The 14,883-nt window shown below is 42.4% G+C and overlaps 1 protein-coding gene across 6 annotated transcripts in view; it reads right to left on the bottom strand.

The window, feature by feature from the left end:
• Positions 1 to 2,637: 2,637 nt before the first annotated feature.
• Positions 2,638 to 14,883, bottom strand: part of GRHL2 (grainyhead like transcription factor 2) — a 70,421-nt gene continuing 58,175 nt past the window's right edge. For all 6 annotated transcript variants that reach the window (XM_061373285.1, XM_061373287.1, XM_061373288.1 and 3 more), the window contains 3 exons: positions 13,007 to 13,092; positions 7,171 to 7,235; positions 2,638 to 5,976 (listed from right to left, as the gene is read on the bottom strand). In XM_061373285.1, the coding sequence (XP_061229269.1) occupies positions 5,862 to 5,976; positions 7,171 to 7,235; positions 13,007 to 13,092 (266 nt within the window). In that variant the 3' untranslated portion in view covers positions 2,638 to 5,861. The remainder of the gene's footprint in view (positions 5,977 to 7,170; positions 7,236 to 13,006; positions 13,093 to 14,883) is intronic.

Below are 14,883 nucleotides of genomic sequence, written 5' to 3'. Positions count from 1 at the left end.
ATTTCCTTGGCAGTGCTGGCTATACCAGGACAAAGCCAATGGATTCACATTTTAAGACTATTTGTGCAGGTGACTAAAACTAATTAACTAAAATCTCGAGCAATTAAGCAATTAAAGAACCTGATCAGCACAGCTGGGGTCAGAATCTTATTGGGGTGCTTAATATATAGTGACAGCCTGGGGTCAGTCCCTAAAGACAGGACCATTCGGGGGCTCAGGTCTACTTTCTTGTCTGATCTGGAGAAGAGGGGTTCGGGTCCAGCCTTCCGGGCAGGACTGACCTACTCAATGGATCGAGTCTGAGAGAGATGCTTCTCCAGACCATGTCCTGGGCCAAAAGACAAGGCAAGCTGCAGCTTAGGAGGTTTACTTCTTTTAGTTGTTTCCTTTTTAATGGAGAAAGCAGTTCAAACTGCACCTGGCAAAACGACTGACTTCAAAAGCATGTTTTTCCTTGTATATAGACACTCACAAAACAGCATTGTGTGGTTAAAAAGGTGAGTTTGTGGTAGTTTCTTTTTCAGTGCCAAATATATAAGCAGTATTGTTTGAAGGGAAGTAAGAATTTTTTTACTGTATTGTTATTACTGTTGAACAAATTGTTTTAAATGTTAGATTTTGAAGACTTTTGTATTGTAAACTGTTTTGTGACATGGTGCTTTTTCATACTGGAATTACTGATTGCACCTAAATATGAATTATTGTTTTCTTATATAAATATGTACCCTTGAAGAATCTTGATGAAAACCAATGTATGGTGGATACCAATGGTTCAAACCAATTCTCCTACTGAAATCCCCTAAATGTCCTTTCCTACTAATAAACATTCTGCTGCAGCTAGCTGTGGCGTGCCATGCCTTGTTACTCCCTTCACACCAGAGCCTTAAAGGTTCACGTAGCTCCATGGACTGGTGAGCAAACCTCAGGAAAGCCTCTGCTGCTGTCAGGGAACAGGATGTGGGATGGGATCATGCACTGGGGGGGGGGTGGTAGCTGTGGTTGGTTGCTCTGAAACGTGGCTCATGGGGTGGCAGCAGAGCCTGTCACAGCAGGGACTCCTGCCAGCCTCAGCCCGGCTCTCGAGGTGGCTGGTGCATGCTCCTGTGCATGCTCCCTAAGCTCCTCAAACTTTTACCTACTTTTACCTAGGTTAAATGTGGAGCTGGGATTAGCACCAGGGTGCTAAAAGTAGTTGATATCCTGCTGGAGGGTAACTGAAACCAGTGCTATTTCCTCTTGAGATTAAACCCCCACCCAGACTATTTGAGGAAGTGCACATTAATCCAGGCTTGAAACAGGCTGGAGGAGCATCAGTCACATTGTCCAGGCACCCTGTGTGCTCAGTTACACCTTCGGACCAGCTTTATTGTATGAGCTTCCAGTGTGACAGACTTCCCAAGATATACGTTCTCCTCACTCTCCCATTAAGGCCATAATACAATTTAGCATTAAACCCAACTTGTATTATGGCAAAATTACAGTAAAAAAGGTAAAGTATAAGAAGGTGTTTAGTTGCATGGGGGTTCTAAAATCCTCCATGTACCACCTTTGCTGGCCTGCGCATCCCACTGTGCAAAGCCAAAGGCTTCTGTCTCATGGCAGGGATGTGGACAGGCTCCCAGCACAGAGCCTGGCTTCAGGGGATGGCCATCCCCAGGCACTGGAGCACATGTTGCACCCCAGCAGGCTGGGACTGCCTCCTGGGGTACACTTCTAGTCACTGGAGTCCAGCTAGACTTTGTGCTGCTGATCACCACCCTCTGGGCCCAGGAGTTCAGCCTTCAATCCATGTCACTGTCTGCTCATCCAGCACATACATCAACAGTTTCTTTGTGAGGATCTTACAGGAGACAGCTTCAAAGGCCATACTGATCTCCAGGTAGGCAATATGCACTGCTCTCCCCCACCCACCAGGCCAGTCATTGAAGCCATTTCTGGTGATTATTTTTTTCAGTCTCTGTTCTTGTTCCCTCAGTAGAATGAATTTATATTTTCTTCTTTTTGAAGTTTTCTGGGCTCAGAAATAGGAACTCGATCCCAGTACGGAGCAGTACACACCTCAGCACGCAACTGTTCTCTCATACATAGGAATATTTATTTTTTTCCTTCTTAAAAATGTACAAAAAATAAAATAACTGTATTTACAGTTTATCAAAGCCCTCTCCCACTTGCAACACTATTAAGTTACATGAGCTATTTTCTTAATATAAAAGCACGCTGTTTATGCATAGTTTCCTTGCTTGCCAGAAAGAAGGCTTGTCACAAACTTTGGCACAAACATTCTTGTTTGTATGTTGTCTCAATTCATAGGAAATGGAAGAGCATATAAACGTTTCATAAGCTTTACATTTTAAAAGTCATAAGATACTCCTGTCCTGTTCATATCAATCAATATACAGCATCTCTGACAGCTGGAGAGTTTAGTTTTTGCTAACGGTTTGAATTAAATTACAGCATTTAAACAATTTGTAGACTGAAAGAGGAAAATATACAAGAAAGACACTCGAGCTCTGAATTCCATTGACCAAAAACTTCATGAGGGGACACACAGGAAAGAAAGAAGAGCTCTTCTTGGTAGTTTACATTCAGTGGTAAAAATCCTCCAAGATGTCTTGATGGAAACACCACGGTACATCACTGAAAGGATGTACTTGATTATGGGGATATCAGCAACTGACTATGTAGAAAGAAACTAAAATTTGAGGTTTGGGGTTTCATAATAAAACATCAAATGGACGGACATGGTGCCAAATCTGTAGCAGGGATGAAAATTAGGGCTTCGAAGACTATTTTCCTTTTGCACATCTCTATCAGTCTCTCGATACACATCTACAGACACTGCACTGCTCTAATTCTTCATAGGAGAAACAAGCTGAGGAGAAAGCCACCCTTCAGGCTGCACTGGTTCAGATTCAAGACTGCTGTCTTGAAGAAGAAAAGGAAATGGGAGTTCTGTTCCTTTAAATAAATAACCACAGCAGTGCCACGAAGAGACGAAGGAAGCAAGGCAGATATTCCTGTCCCCTGCTGAACAGCAGCCAAATCCTACTTCCATTTAACTCATAATATTTGGAAGATCCAGCATTAATCAATATTTTTCATTAAACAAAAGCAACATGTATATTTTAAACAATATACATGCCAGCACTTTGTACTCCTCAATACCTTTGAATCAAGCAGGGCATGAGGCAGGCCACTGCTTCAGAAGTTTGCGTTACTCTTCCCAGCCCCTCCTTATCACTCTGATAGCCTGATTTTGACCAACAAAGTGAAACCTCAGAGCTTGTAGCCTGCCAGAACCAGCATCCAGGGTTCAAGTGCTCCTGCAGCTGCTGATGCTGCAACTACAACTGAAGGCGTGTAAGGGGATGTGATGTTTGTAATGTCTTAGGTGCTCACGATGCATCTGCATCTGGAGCAGAGAAATGAAGCTCTCAGACCCCAGCAAAGAAAGTTAAGGGAGACCATCTTTAACTAGCTCTAGTTGTTACTTTGAAAATAAACTTACTATAAGGGCAAATCCTACTCACCTTCCTCAACCCTGCTACCTTCACTGAGACTGTAAGAAGGAACGAAAGGCAGAAGTGTAAGTTCTTTTGTACTAGGAATTCACACACTTTAAGATGTATTTAGAAAAGCTTCCAGTTAATCTTGGAAGCAACCTTCCTTCCCTGGACATCACCTGATCAAAAGCTCCTGAAACGGCAATGAAAAGAGCTCCTTCAGCCTCAGCATTTCTTACTGATCCTACACTGCTCCTCGGCACCAGATGCTGAAGCATCCAACAGATGCCAGCACATCTCCACCCATATGTAAGACAAGAATGTGCCATTTACCTGAGTGCTGGTGCTGCCAGGACATCCCTGTCTTTCTCTGTGAAACCCAAATTCTCACTGTTCTCTTAATGCAGCACATCCCAACCCGGGCCAGCCCCAGATGCCACAAGCATTCCCTATAAGCAAGAGAGCTTGGATGGCAGGGTTGAGTGCTGAACCAGGGCTCAACTCCTGCATACATTTACTTCTATGCTTCACCTGCAGCTTCTGCCCAGACATGATGACCAACTGAGAGAGCCCAGCTGCTATCCTTAGGATCCCAACCACCATCAAAAAAACAGAAATACACGAACTAACACCAGCGCTCACCAGTCCTGTGTGCTGGTCCCAGTTCCTAATGCTACCTGCCACAGCTGTCCTCTGTTTTTCTTTAGGAAAAAAGTATCTGGGCTAAGTCAGCACAGACATTTTATCTCAGCCTGAGCCAAGCAGAAACAAACTGAACCACCATAAAACCCCTGTATTCGTTCCCAGGATGTCTGCTCTTAAGCAGGGTAGCAACAGCATCTTTGCTGGAGTACATCTTTATAAAAAGAAAAGGAATTACTACAAAACTCTTCATAAAAAGGAGAAAGAGCACATGACAAAGGAAGAGGGAGGGAGACAGAACAGACACATTCAGGCCTTGAACCCTTCTCCTATTACAATTTTAGCATGCACTATTTTTTCACAGAATTCATGAGACAGTGGTGAAATTTGACAGGATAACCCTGTAGCTCCACTTGGGTTCAGATTCAGCCCTTGTGAGAGAGACCAATCTCCACACCCCAGCTGTGGGATATTCAGTCTCCACTGGTAAAATTGTTCCAGTTTTGATAAAATATTTACATCACGCCCAGGTTTATACCTTACCCAACTGTCCTAAGAGTCAAAACAGAAACATTCAATGGAGATACAAGAGCAAGTACCCTTAAGGAGAGTTTTAAGTCCCGTTTCTTACAGTCTAAAGAAATGCTTTAATGAGCAGGCTGCTGCAAAAAGCACCTTTCCCTCCACAGGCTTGAGAAAAGCACACTTTGAGAGCCTCCATTTCATCAACAGAACAGGAGAAATCCCTTCTGTACCTCTAGGCACACCAGGCAGCAGACACGTGGTGCCTCTTGGATTTGGTGACAGCTGGATGGGACACTCAGGGATCTGCAGCTGGGACTTGGGCACCTAAGGTGGGTACCATTGTGCCAGAGCACTCAGACCCTGTAGCACTATAAGACTGAGTGGGCAAAGGTGGAGCATATGGGTGCAGATGCAGTTATCAGCTTCTTAGTACACACTCCTCAACAGATTTCAGGAATCTAATCCTCTAGGAAAGATTCTGCTAAACCCTAAACCCAGTACATACAAAAACATAGTGGCAGTAAACATGCCTGCATACAGTAGTTAAAATATATTATTGCATATTATAAACATTATATACAAGGTTAAAATGGTTTCTTTACCATTTACTTACAAGTGACATTTGTAGCTGAATGCCTTACTTACAAGTCCTCATTGCTACGTGCTGAGAACTACCAGAGGTATTTGGCAAGACTATACACTAGAGAGAGATATGGACCAGTCTGAGTGAGTGAACTCTGTCAGCCACTTTCCCCATGTTTAGCACTGCACCAGTTTTTTAGCAACAATGGAGAGAACTACTGGTAAAGTGATTTACACCAGATTTCTGAAACTAGACCAGTGTGGTTCCTTAACATGTTTTAGAATGAGCTTGTCCACACTAAAGTATGGATTAAAATGCTGCATTTCACATTTGCAGTGGTTCATCTGGTTACGAATCTGGGGGCTGGTAACTGCTCATACATTAGAGAGTGGGGAACAATAAATAAGGGACCAGGTTAACATGAGTGGCCTTGTGCCTGACAAACCCAAGCCTATATGCAGTGAGTGCACATGTGCAGAATGGACAGTATTTTCAAAGCAGTCTTGTAACAGTTTCTCTGATCAATGTCTGTCAAGTTCCTGGGGAATCTTCTGCTTTCCAAGAAGGATGAAATGCTGTGGTTCCTTACAAAACGGTTCTGCCTGAGGCTAAATTTCTGTCAGTGTGATCTTGAAGCCTTCAACCATGCTCTCCATGTGCAGGATGAATGTGTCCTCGTTGGAGTAGTGCTCAATAATGTTGTCGTCCATGTTTACCAAGATACTGGTGACAAAGGAGGAAACCATTTTTACATACCAGGACTCTGAAAGGGAAAGCCATGCACTCCACTGCACGTGCTCGCTTCACTACAATGCAAAAGCAGACTCCCACACATTCCAGTACAGGGACAACAATGGGAATCAGCATCAAGATCTGCCCCATAGTCTTTGGATTAGAAACTGCTTCTTCCCAAAGTAGTTAAGGTAAGAGACATGCCAGTGCTTGGATGTTAACACACTTAAGCTGCCTACAAGGTGAACTGCACTCCAGATCCCTGGCAGACACAGTAGCTGGTGCTGCCTGTGCCTGGTGTATCTCCCCCAACTACACCTCCATGCTGCTACCCAGCCACACTGCGTGAGGTGCTGCACCTCCATGGTGTGCGTTGCTAACATGAGGAAGCAGTGTAATTTGTGCTTGGCACACAGCTCACAGGCCTAGGCCTCGGCTTGGATGTGAGAATATCAACAACTATTAGAAGTGTATATGAGTATTTTCCTCACTTTTTACTGTAAAGTGTTTCTTCCAAGAAAATATCACTTGGGAACAGTGTTAGAAAGAAGCAAAACATGAGAAGTTTCACCTGTCTTCTCAAAAGCTAAAGAAATCCCCAGACACAATTCCCCAAGCTAGAGTGACAGCCAAAAATAAGTGATAGATTTAAAATTATATCACTACACTATTGCAGTTATTTAGAAGTGAAAAAAGTTAAAGTGAAGAGATTCAGATTTATGATGAGTAGTAGCCTAGCTATTCTGAAATCACAGCTGTGATGCCCATGTCTAAATTTACCCAGCTGAAACCCCTGCAGCAAACGTTGCCTGACTGCCTTTCAGATTCAAACAGTAGCCTACTTCTTCCTAATACTGCAGAGAAACTCCACACTAGCATCTCTCCCATGCTAGTGCTTCAGTTATTAAGCATATGGTCTACAAAACAGACTTTATCCAAATATATTTTCCAAACACAAACTCTGTTTCTTCACAGGAAGTCTGTGAACACTGGTCAGACACAGAATGGAGATCTGTATTTCCTTCTCTGCCATCCCTTTGTGCCTCCATAGACATTAAGATTTGAAACATATGGGCAAGTCTCTTAGAAGTGTTTATGCTACCCAGCATCATGAGGCCCAGGCATAGTTGGGATCTCCAAGTACTTCTAAAGGATCTTGCAATACCCCCTAGTTAGTTCACTTACCCCTTTTTGCTCTTCTTATAAAGTTTTGCAATCTTTTCAACTGGCAGCCCATATTTCTCAGAGATCTGAAATCATAAAAATACACAAAACTATCATTAAAGACTAGTAATAAATATGAATTTATCACCTCTTGCTTCACATAAGGCATTAAAAAACTATCTCTGAAGATTTTGATAGGATAGCTATATAGAAAAGTCACATGCAACCATACCATAGCTTCATTTAAGGATGATTCAGGGAGAATGATCCTAAACGTCTTGATCAGAAAAAAACAATCATTTCCATCCAGAAACTTGGGGATTATAGTTTTCATATGGTGTGAGTCATCAGAACTGCTTCAGCATCTCCTACTGCTCTGCTCAAGGAGTCAACGCTCTTCCCAGCTTCAGATTTTACCAGGGAATTTCAATCTGATCAGCTGCCTTTCTGCTGTTTCTTATTCTGATTTTCTGAGCTCATGGAAGCAAAGGCTTCTTCCACAAAAAGCAAGAACTACTCAGCTGACAAATTACCAACACCAACAAGCACTTCACTGGGGTGCTTTGGCATTGCTTTGCAGCAGTGCGTTAGTAACTTTTTTGGACATCCATTCTGAGCCTGTGGTGGAGGTGGTGTCCCCAAGCTCTCCATCTGATCCATGTTTCCTCTCCAAATCATAACTCTTTGAGGAAACGGGTCTCACGGCTCATACTTTAGAAAAGGATCGTCCCATAATGGAAAATAATTACAGAAAAATGACTTTTTGTCAGTGATAAATGTTCTGTGTTACTCCACTGCCAACTGAAGTATGCTTCCTGCTCTTCCCAGGTGAAATGAAGTTACAGCCAAATAGCTGACTACTTATCTTCCGTGTTAGAGAACCAAAATGCACAATTAAAAACCCATTTAAAGACTGCCAAACATCAGTCACTGTGAAATCCTTTCTTTGTGTTTGTGTTCAGGCTTCCATTAAGAAAAAGTGATAATTTAGAGAAGCAAATTAAAGCAATTACCATGAAGCAGAAAATGGAAAGAAAGCAATGGATCAACTCAGCACCAAGGACACATTCAAACAGCCACAGGTTGAACCCAAGCACGGCTCCCTTCCTGAGAGCCAGAATTCTCTGAGAGAGAGAATTAATTAGCCTGTACTTGCCTACCTCACCTATATTTGTATAATTGTCATCTCACCTAAGATACAATTTTATTTTAAAAAGTATAGCGTAACTCCAAGATTTTGAACAACCAATAAAACTTCTCTTACACTGCAGCTTCCTCTGACCACAGTGTGCATCTGTGGCTAACAGAAAGGGGAGGATGTAAACAAAGAGTAACTGATAAGGTTACCCATCCACTCCTTAAGTTTTGCACCTAGCAGAGAATAAAATACAAAATAAGTTGTCGATTGTATTTACTACTTCAGTTTTAATCACACCATCATGCTTCACTGCCGCTTTGGATATGGTGCTAGAGATGCTGATGGTAGTCCTGGTTCCATATTCTTCCTTGCCTTGAGAGAGGCCTAATTCAGCATCAAGGCTGCGCAAGCTCACATGCTGTATGGTCACACTCTCCCTGCTGTGGGGAGTGGTCCACTTTGTCCATTTAGGAGAAGAGGGATTTAACGCCACTTGTCTTATCTCACAATATCAAGCATCCTATCAGACTACAAAACAATCTTTTTCACTCTGAGCTTCCTGTAGCCTATGCAAAAGGCTACGTAGCCTACAGAAAAGCTATGTAACCACATGCACAGGGCAGAAATGCATCCTACACAGAAGCTCCACAACATGCCTTATCTAAAGCAAGTTCAAGTCTTTGCTCCAAAGAGGGCAGAATAACAGTGATTTGAACCCAGGGTTTGTCATAACCCTGTGTAGGATACTCTAACCTATTCCAGCTACTCTTCATCACAGATGGGAGAGCGTGCCCCACCTAGTCTTTGTGAACTCCTGACCCAGCCTACACACATAAAGCCAAGGGAGGGCCCACAGGCATGATCCCCAGTAGAAGGAATCAACTATCTCTAGCCAGAAGTACTTGTGTAGGTAACCACACCTTGCCCTTCACTCACACTCTACCCCTGTCTACCACTATTCTTCCAAGTCTCTCTTCCTTCAATGCCTCATCCTGCGTTGTCCAGCTGCAGCTGCCTGACCCAAGACTGGTGACTCCTCTGGGGTGTCCAGGTGCCACACTGTGAGGGTAAATCTTGACTGTCTTGGAAAAGTTCTCAGAGAAATTTTCATGTTCTCCTCTTTTTCTTTCTCACCCTCTAGCTTTGCTTACCAAGAACAAAATGACACCAGATCAGCAATCTGGTGCTGAACTTTAGTATCTGTATTTTTGTTGTACCCCTAAATTTCAGCTTTCATGTAAAGTGATAATAAAAGTTTCCGCAATCACCAGATTGTTGAAAAAAATCCTTCATTACATGCATCAGAGAAAAACTGCAACCTGAAACTGCAGAAAATGCCACAATTGTGCAAACATAAGGAAACAATATACCTTCCTCTCTGGGTTAATAACTCTGAAGTGATATTGTAGTGGTATTGTAGAGATCGGTACTTGAAGACACTACTAACTGACTCCAGGCAAATAAACAAGGAAGAAGAAACATTCCTGAGCCAAGAAGATTTAATAGCAGCTAATATACAACATTCTGCACATTCCAGCATAAAACTTCCTTAGGATATTTGGGATACCTAACACACATTCCAAATGTTGCTCAAAGTGGTCTAGGACTCTGGGACACCACTTCCTACATAAGCCATGAGTGGTAGGTCTGAGAAAGCCTTCCCTGTCACACTGCCTATGACAGGTGTAGGATTTATATAACATGGAGGGATTAGTGAGCTTTGTGAAAGACTTCCAGCTGACTGAATAAGCACATTTCTCAGCAACCCCTAGGGATTCAACCAATTATACCGAACGGCAAGCTGGGGAAGCAAGACTGGAAGTAGTGGTATGGGAGGGCCTCCCCCTTACAGGCTCAGAAAATGAGTCTCCAGTGCAAATGTGCTAAGTCCTGTTGCAAAATCTGAGAAAGCAGAGAGCTAGCATCTGCTAGGGCATCTCACTTAACACCCTCTTTTGAAACACATTTGTTGCCAACTCAGGGGGAACACCACTACTGCCAACTTCCATATAAAACAACAGGATTTCTCACCTGGCCCCAAGCAGGCTACAATAACATTTAAAAATATATCTTTATTTGGAGGAATATTTTCCTTTATAATCTCCATCATCATTCTTCAGTCACCTGAGCAAAGAATTCTTTCCTTCTCTTAGGATGACTGACAACAGTGGGACAGCCTTCAGAGTGGCACTGAAATAATGGTCAGGGTATCCCTTTGGCTGCAGTTCCCTGGCATGGCAAGTCTGTCTGCAGCACATATCTGATTGCAGAAGACACCAGAAATGCTTTCTATGCTGGAGTTGGGAAGATAGGGCAACATCGGGACTGGTTGAGGCGTGCAGGAAAACATCTTTGCCAACTTATTTCTATGGAATGGTCCAGTCTGTTGCCCTCCTTTGCTTGGAAAGATACATGCATAGACAGGTATCTATGAAACTTTGGTCTAAGCAAGCTCTGTTAAGCTCAGCTGGTCACTTGTAATTTTAGCAAGACTTCGGGAGATGCTTGAATTTCCCAGTTTAGATTGCCTTCTGTAATTTGAATTAATCTATGAATCTGCACAATGTAAGACTGGGGGTCTAGTGAGATCCACAAAGTTAACCTGGTTTTAGATAAGGCTGAAAGCAGGATTTAGAGCTGGTCAGTCATCACATGTGTGTGATGGTTTGTGACGGGCAATTGTTTCACTATTTTCTGTTGATCAAGACTGACCAGAGTAGGATGCAAACATCTAAAAAGCCAAACAGCTGCATCACATTCTGAGACGTACTGTATCTCTGAAACCTGAGACCTGTAGATATCTGCCAGAAGAAAGCAAGCAGAGAAGGAATCTAATTGTTCATTACATCAATTGTTCAGAATAAAACAAACATAGTATCTGAGAAAGCAGTATCATTAATCATGGAAAATTAAGAGAAAGCCACAGACCAGGAATAGTGATTAACAAAAAAACACCACCCCAAAACCCACAAACCAAAACAAAACCAAAACACACACACACAAACAAGTAAAATCCATGAACAAAGGAGGAGGGTATGATTCCAGATCCTTGGTGCTGTCTCTCATAGCTGGGGCTCTGTAATATTCAGAGCCTCAGTTTCTAAGTTCTTATACTGAATTTAGAGTTAAGCATTTAGGATGTGCACAATTACAAAATCACATGCATGCTGAAATGACTGTAGAGAGAATTCTGAGATTATGCAGTTTGACAGCTTTTTGGCATTGATTTATCCATGTTATCCTACCAAAGAGAATTCAGATTTTCTGAATGTGTTCCTTCCAGTGAACTGGGACATTTCACAACAGATCAGATTTCTCTGGTACTGAAAACATGCCACTGAGTCAGTAGCTATGCTTACAGAGGTATGCAGAAACCTCTCCCGCTTCTGCACCAGCTTTGTTTTTATGTTACACAGTGGCTGGAGAATAGGCATGGAGAGGCACAGACTAATGGAAATAAAATATTCATGTTAGCTTGAAGGCTTATAGAAGGATTATAACATGCTTTTAACTTCCATACAGAGACAAGATGGAACTATGTTACAGCTTATCATGAATCAGACTTCAGCCTCTTCAAGTGAATCCTGGCTGTTATTACACATGTGTGTTCTGCGTAACAACTGAGCTGCAGTCACAGCTAACAGTGTTGGCGAAAGCATGGTTAGGACATCCTTAGAATGCAGCTGACTCTCCCCAGAGATACCCTGATCTGAATTGGTGCTTTAAACAACTTCACTAACCCACAAATCTTTTTTGCCTTCTGCTACTGGCCAAATACTGACCAAGTAACTCAGTCTTTACTGCATTTGAAGTGCCCACATGCAACAAGACCCTGTGACAGTTTATGAGTACGAGTACACACACTTCTAGCACTCAGCTGAACTTTCTAGGGACAGTGCTAGGGAAAGTTCTAGGGACACTTTCATCCATTCCTGCCTTCTCCGCTACATGTAAGAAAGGCTGGAAATCAGCTTGGGTCTCACATCAGTCACACATTAGTCCCCTCACTGAACTGAGACATGTGGTTGCTTCTTAACTCTTCCCTCCCCAAATTTCACATATCTACTAGCCTTCAGCTCCTACAAACAGGATTAAATGCGGAAATTATTACAATTCATAGGTAGCAAGCAAAAAATTCAAGTCAAAGAAGGAGCAAAGAGGCAGGCTGGTAGGTAGATCACTCTCTGAGTGAGGGCTAGCGAAGGAAGCAGACTGAAGATATATGCATGACTAGTCTGCATTGGCTCAGCAGCTGCCTCTGATATGCTAAGAACAGCAATTGCACAAAAGCCATATAGATTTACACAGAAAAAGTGCATCCTTGGGCCTCTTCTTTAAAAGACGACTGTGAACACACCAATGGGCGTTACAGAAGATTCAAGAGGCAACTGAACAGAATAATCAGTTCCGAAAGAAACATTTCAGACAATGGAGCCTGCACCTCTCTACATTCCTGACACTGGTTAATTACCTCCATTCCTCAAGGCACAGGCCTTCAATAGATCAGCTCTACAACACTATTTAATCCCAGCAACTTGCTTACAGCACTGAATTCAGAACATGCCAGCATTTCAGAGGCGTGCCTCAGAAAGCCTCTTGCTTTAAATGTATTTGAGAATAATTTCATCTTTAGATTATGTTTTATCTCAATAATACATCGAAAGCCACAAGATTTTCTTGCTAAGAAAGACAAACAATGTGAGGACATCAGATACTTACCGCTTCCATTAGCCCCTTTACTGTGGGTGATTTCAGCATCAAAGCATCAAACACCTCATCTGTCTCCTTCCTCACATACAAAAGCACTGAAATAAAAAAAGTCAGACTTGGAGCAGGTTCAGTCAATTGAACAGATGAAACAACCCACACTGTGTAGAAAAACAAATATTAATCCATGTCAGATAAAATGAAGCACTGAAGACAGTCTGCACTTTAAAAAGATACGCTCTTATATCATTAGTGATCTAAATGGGGAAGACAAATCATAGTTGTTTTGAAAGCACACAAAGAAGATGCAGCAAATTTAATGTAAGGAAGCTATATCTTCCAGAATTTCAACCTCCATTTACTGAAACCAGAGAAACTAAAAAGCACTGGGGACCTGTCCTTGGCTCAGAGCAAATCACACACGCTAGGTCTTTCTAAATCTGTGTCTCGTCTTGCACTTCTCCAGGCTTCATGCAAAAGGCTGGGAAAGGACATTCAGAAAAGCTAAGTCTGGTTTACCTTTGGGTGAGCCTTTGAAAGCAAAATCAACAACAAGGAAAAGAAACAGTTCTCTGGCATGACCACCCAGATGACTGCAAATGGACCTGGCCAGTCTGAAAATAAACACTGGAAAGAACAAGTCCAAAGTCATTTGAGACTTTACAGGGGAGACATTCAAAAGCACAGCTGGCAGGCAGGCCCACACCTGCTCAGGTACCCGAATGCCATTTGTACCCCTGAAAATATCCTCTTCCTCCCTCAGATGTCCTGCTGAGTCTCAGTGGCTCACAGACACAGTCCTCTGCCCTCTCCAGCTCTGTTCTCCTTCTGACTTGTACAGGTAGGAGGGAGAAACTTGCTGACATGACAAAAGCAAAGCAGGCAGCTACAAAGCAAATAAACATAAACACTAGAGAAGTGGTTAGGCGCAATCTCGCATGACGGATCAAGTAGCAAGTTAACTAAGATGTTCCAGAACTTATTTTGTTCCCTAAATAAACTGCCTTTTCAAATAGCAGTGCTGCATGTGAGGTACAAACATGCATGCACTGTTAGGTATTTTAAGTCTGAGTGAGAAACTACATTGGTAATCATCTCTCATTTTTTCGTACACAGAAAAAAATGTCTTTTGAAACCTGTGGTCCAAAAGATATCTTCACCGGGTAACTCAATGGATGACTTGCAGATTAAACAACTGAGATGACAGTATTTTTTCATGCAAAAGCAGTTGTTTGGAACCTAACTCTCAGGTCAAGACCGTAGCAGGGTGGAGTCAGGCCCATTTGCAGAGAAATGTATCTTCTTTGTATCTTCTTTGCCCAGGTTTTGAAATGATTGAAAATAAAGATGCAACACATGAGCAGATCAGTTTCCTGCCTTGGGTTACAAACCAGATGTGCAGGATAATGGTGGGGTTTTAAATCTAATTCAAGCTGCTATCACAGGCATGCAGAGCCAACATCCTATTCACCCATGTTTTAATAGTTCTTTGGGACCTGTCTGAGAGTGTCCTCTTAAAGGGCTTAAAAGCTGAGATACTGTCAGGTCACAACCTAAATAATTGTCAGAATGTAAGAGAACAACAAAAAAAATCTGCATCAGTAGTTAGATTTTACTGGGTCTGATGCATTCACTGGCATGAGCAAGCACTTAATGTGCTACTTTCACCAATAATTATTTCCTTGTGATTAGAGGGCTGTCCTGTAACTCCTGGCTTTTCAATCACGTGGACCTCTGCAATTAATTAATAATTACAAACATATCTGAATGGAGCAAAAAATCACTCGATCTGAGGTTAAAGTTGGGGACATCATACAACCCATGTGCTGAGCTTTAAATCTCTTGTGCTTGGCATGTCAGGCAACGCTATGCTCAGTGATGGATCCATT

This window comes from Neopsephotus bourkii, unplaced genomic scaffold, assembly GCF_033783945.1.
Source record: "Neopsephotus bourkii isolate Nb327-2 ecotype Australia unplaced genomic scaffold, CSIRO-AGI_Nbou_v1 NB_1630, whole genome shotgun sequence".
NCBI lineage: Eukaryota > Metazoa > Chordata > Aves > Psittaciformes > Psittacidae > Neopsephotus > Neopsephotus bourkii.
The sequence above is the reverse complement of the archived record's forward strand: the minus strand, read 5'-3'. Positions and strand labels throughout refer to the sequence as shown.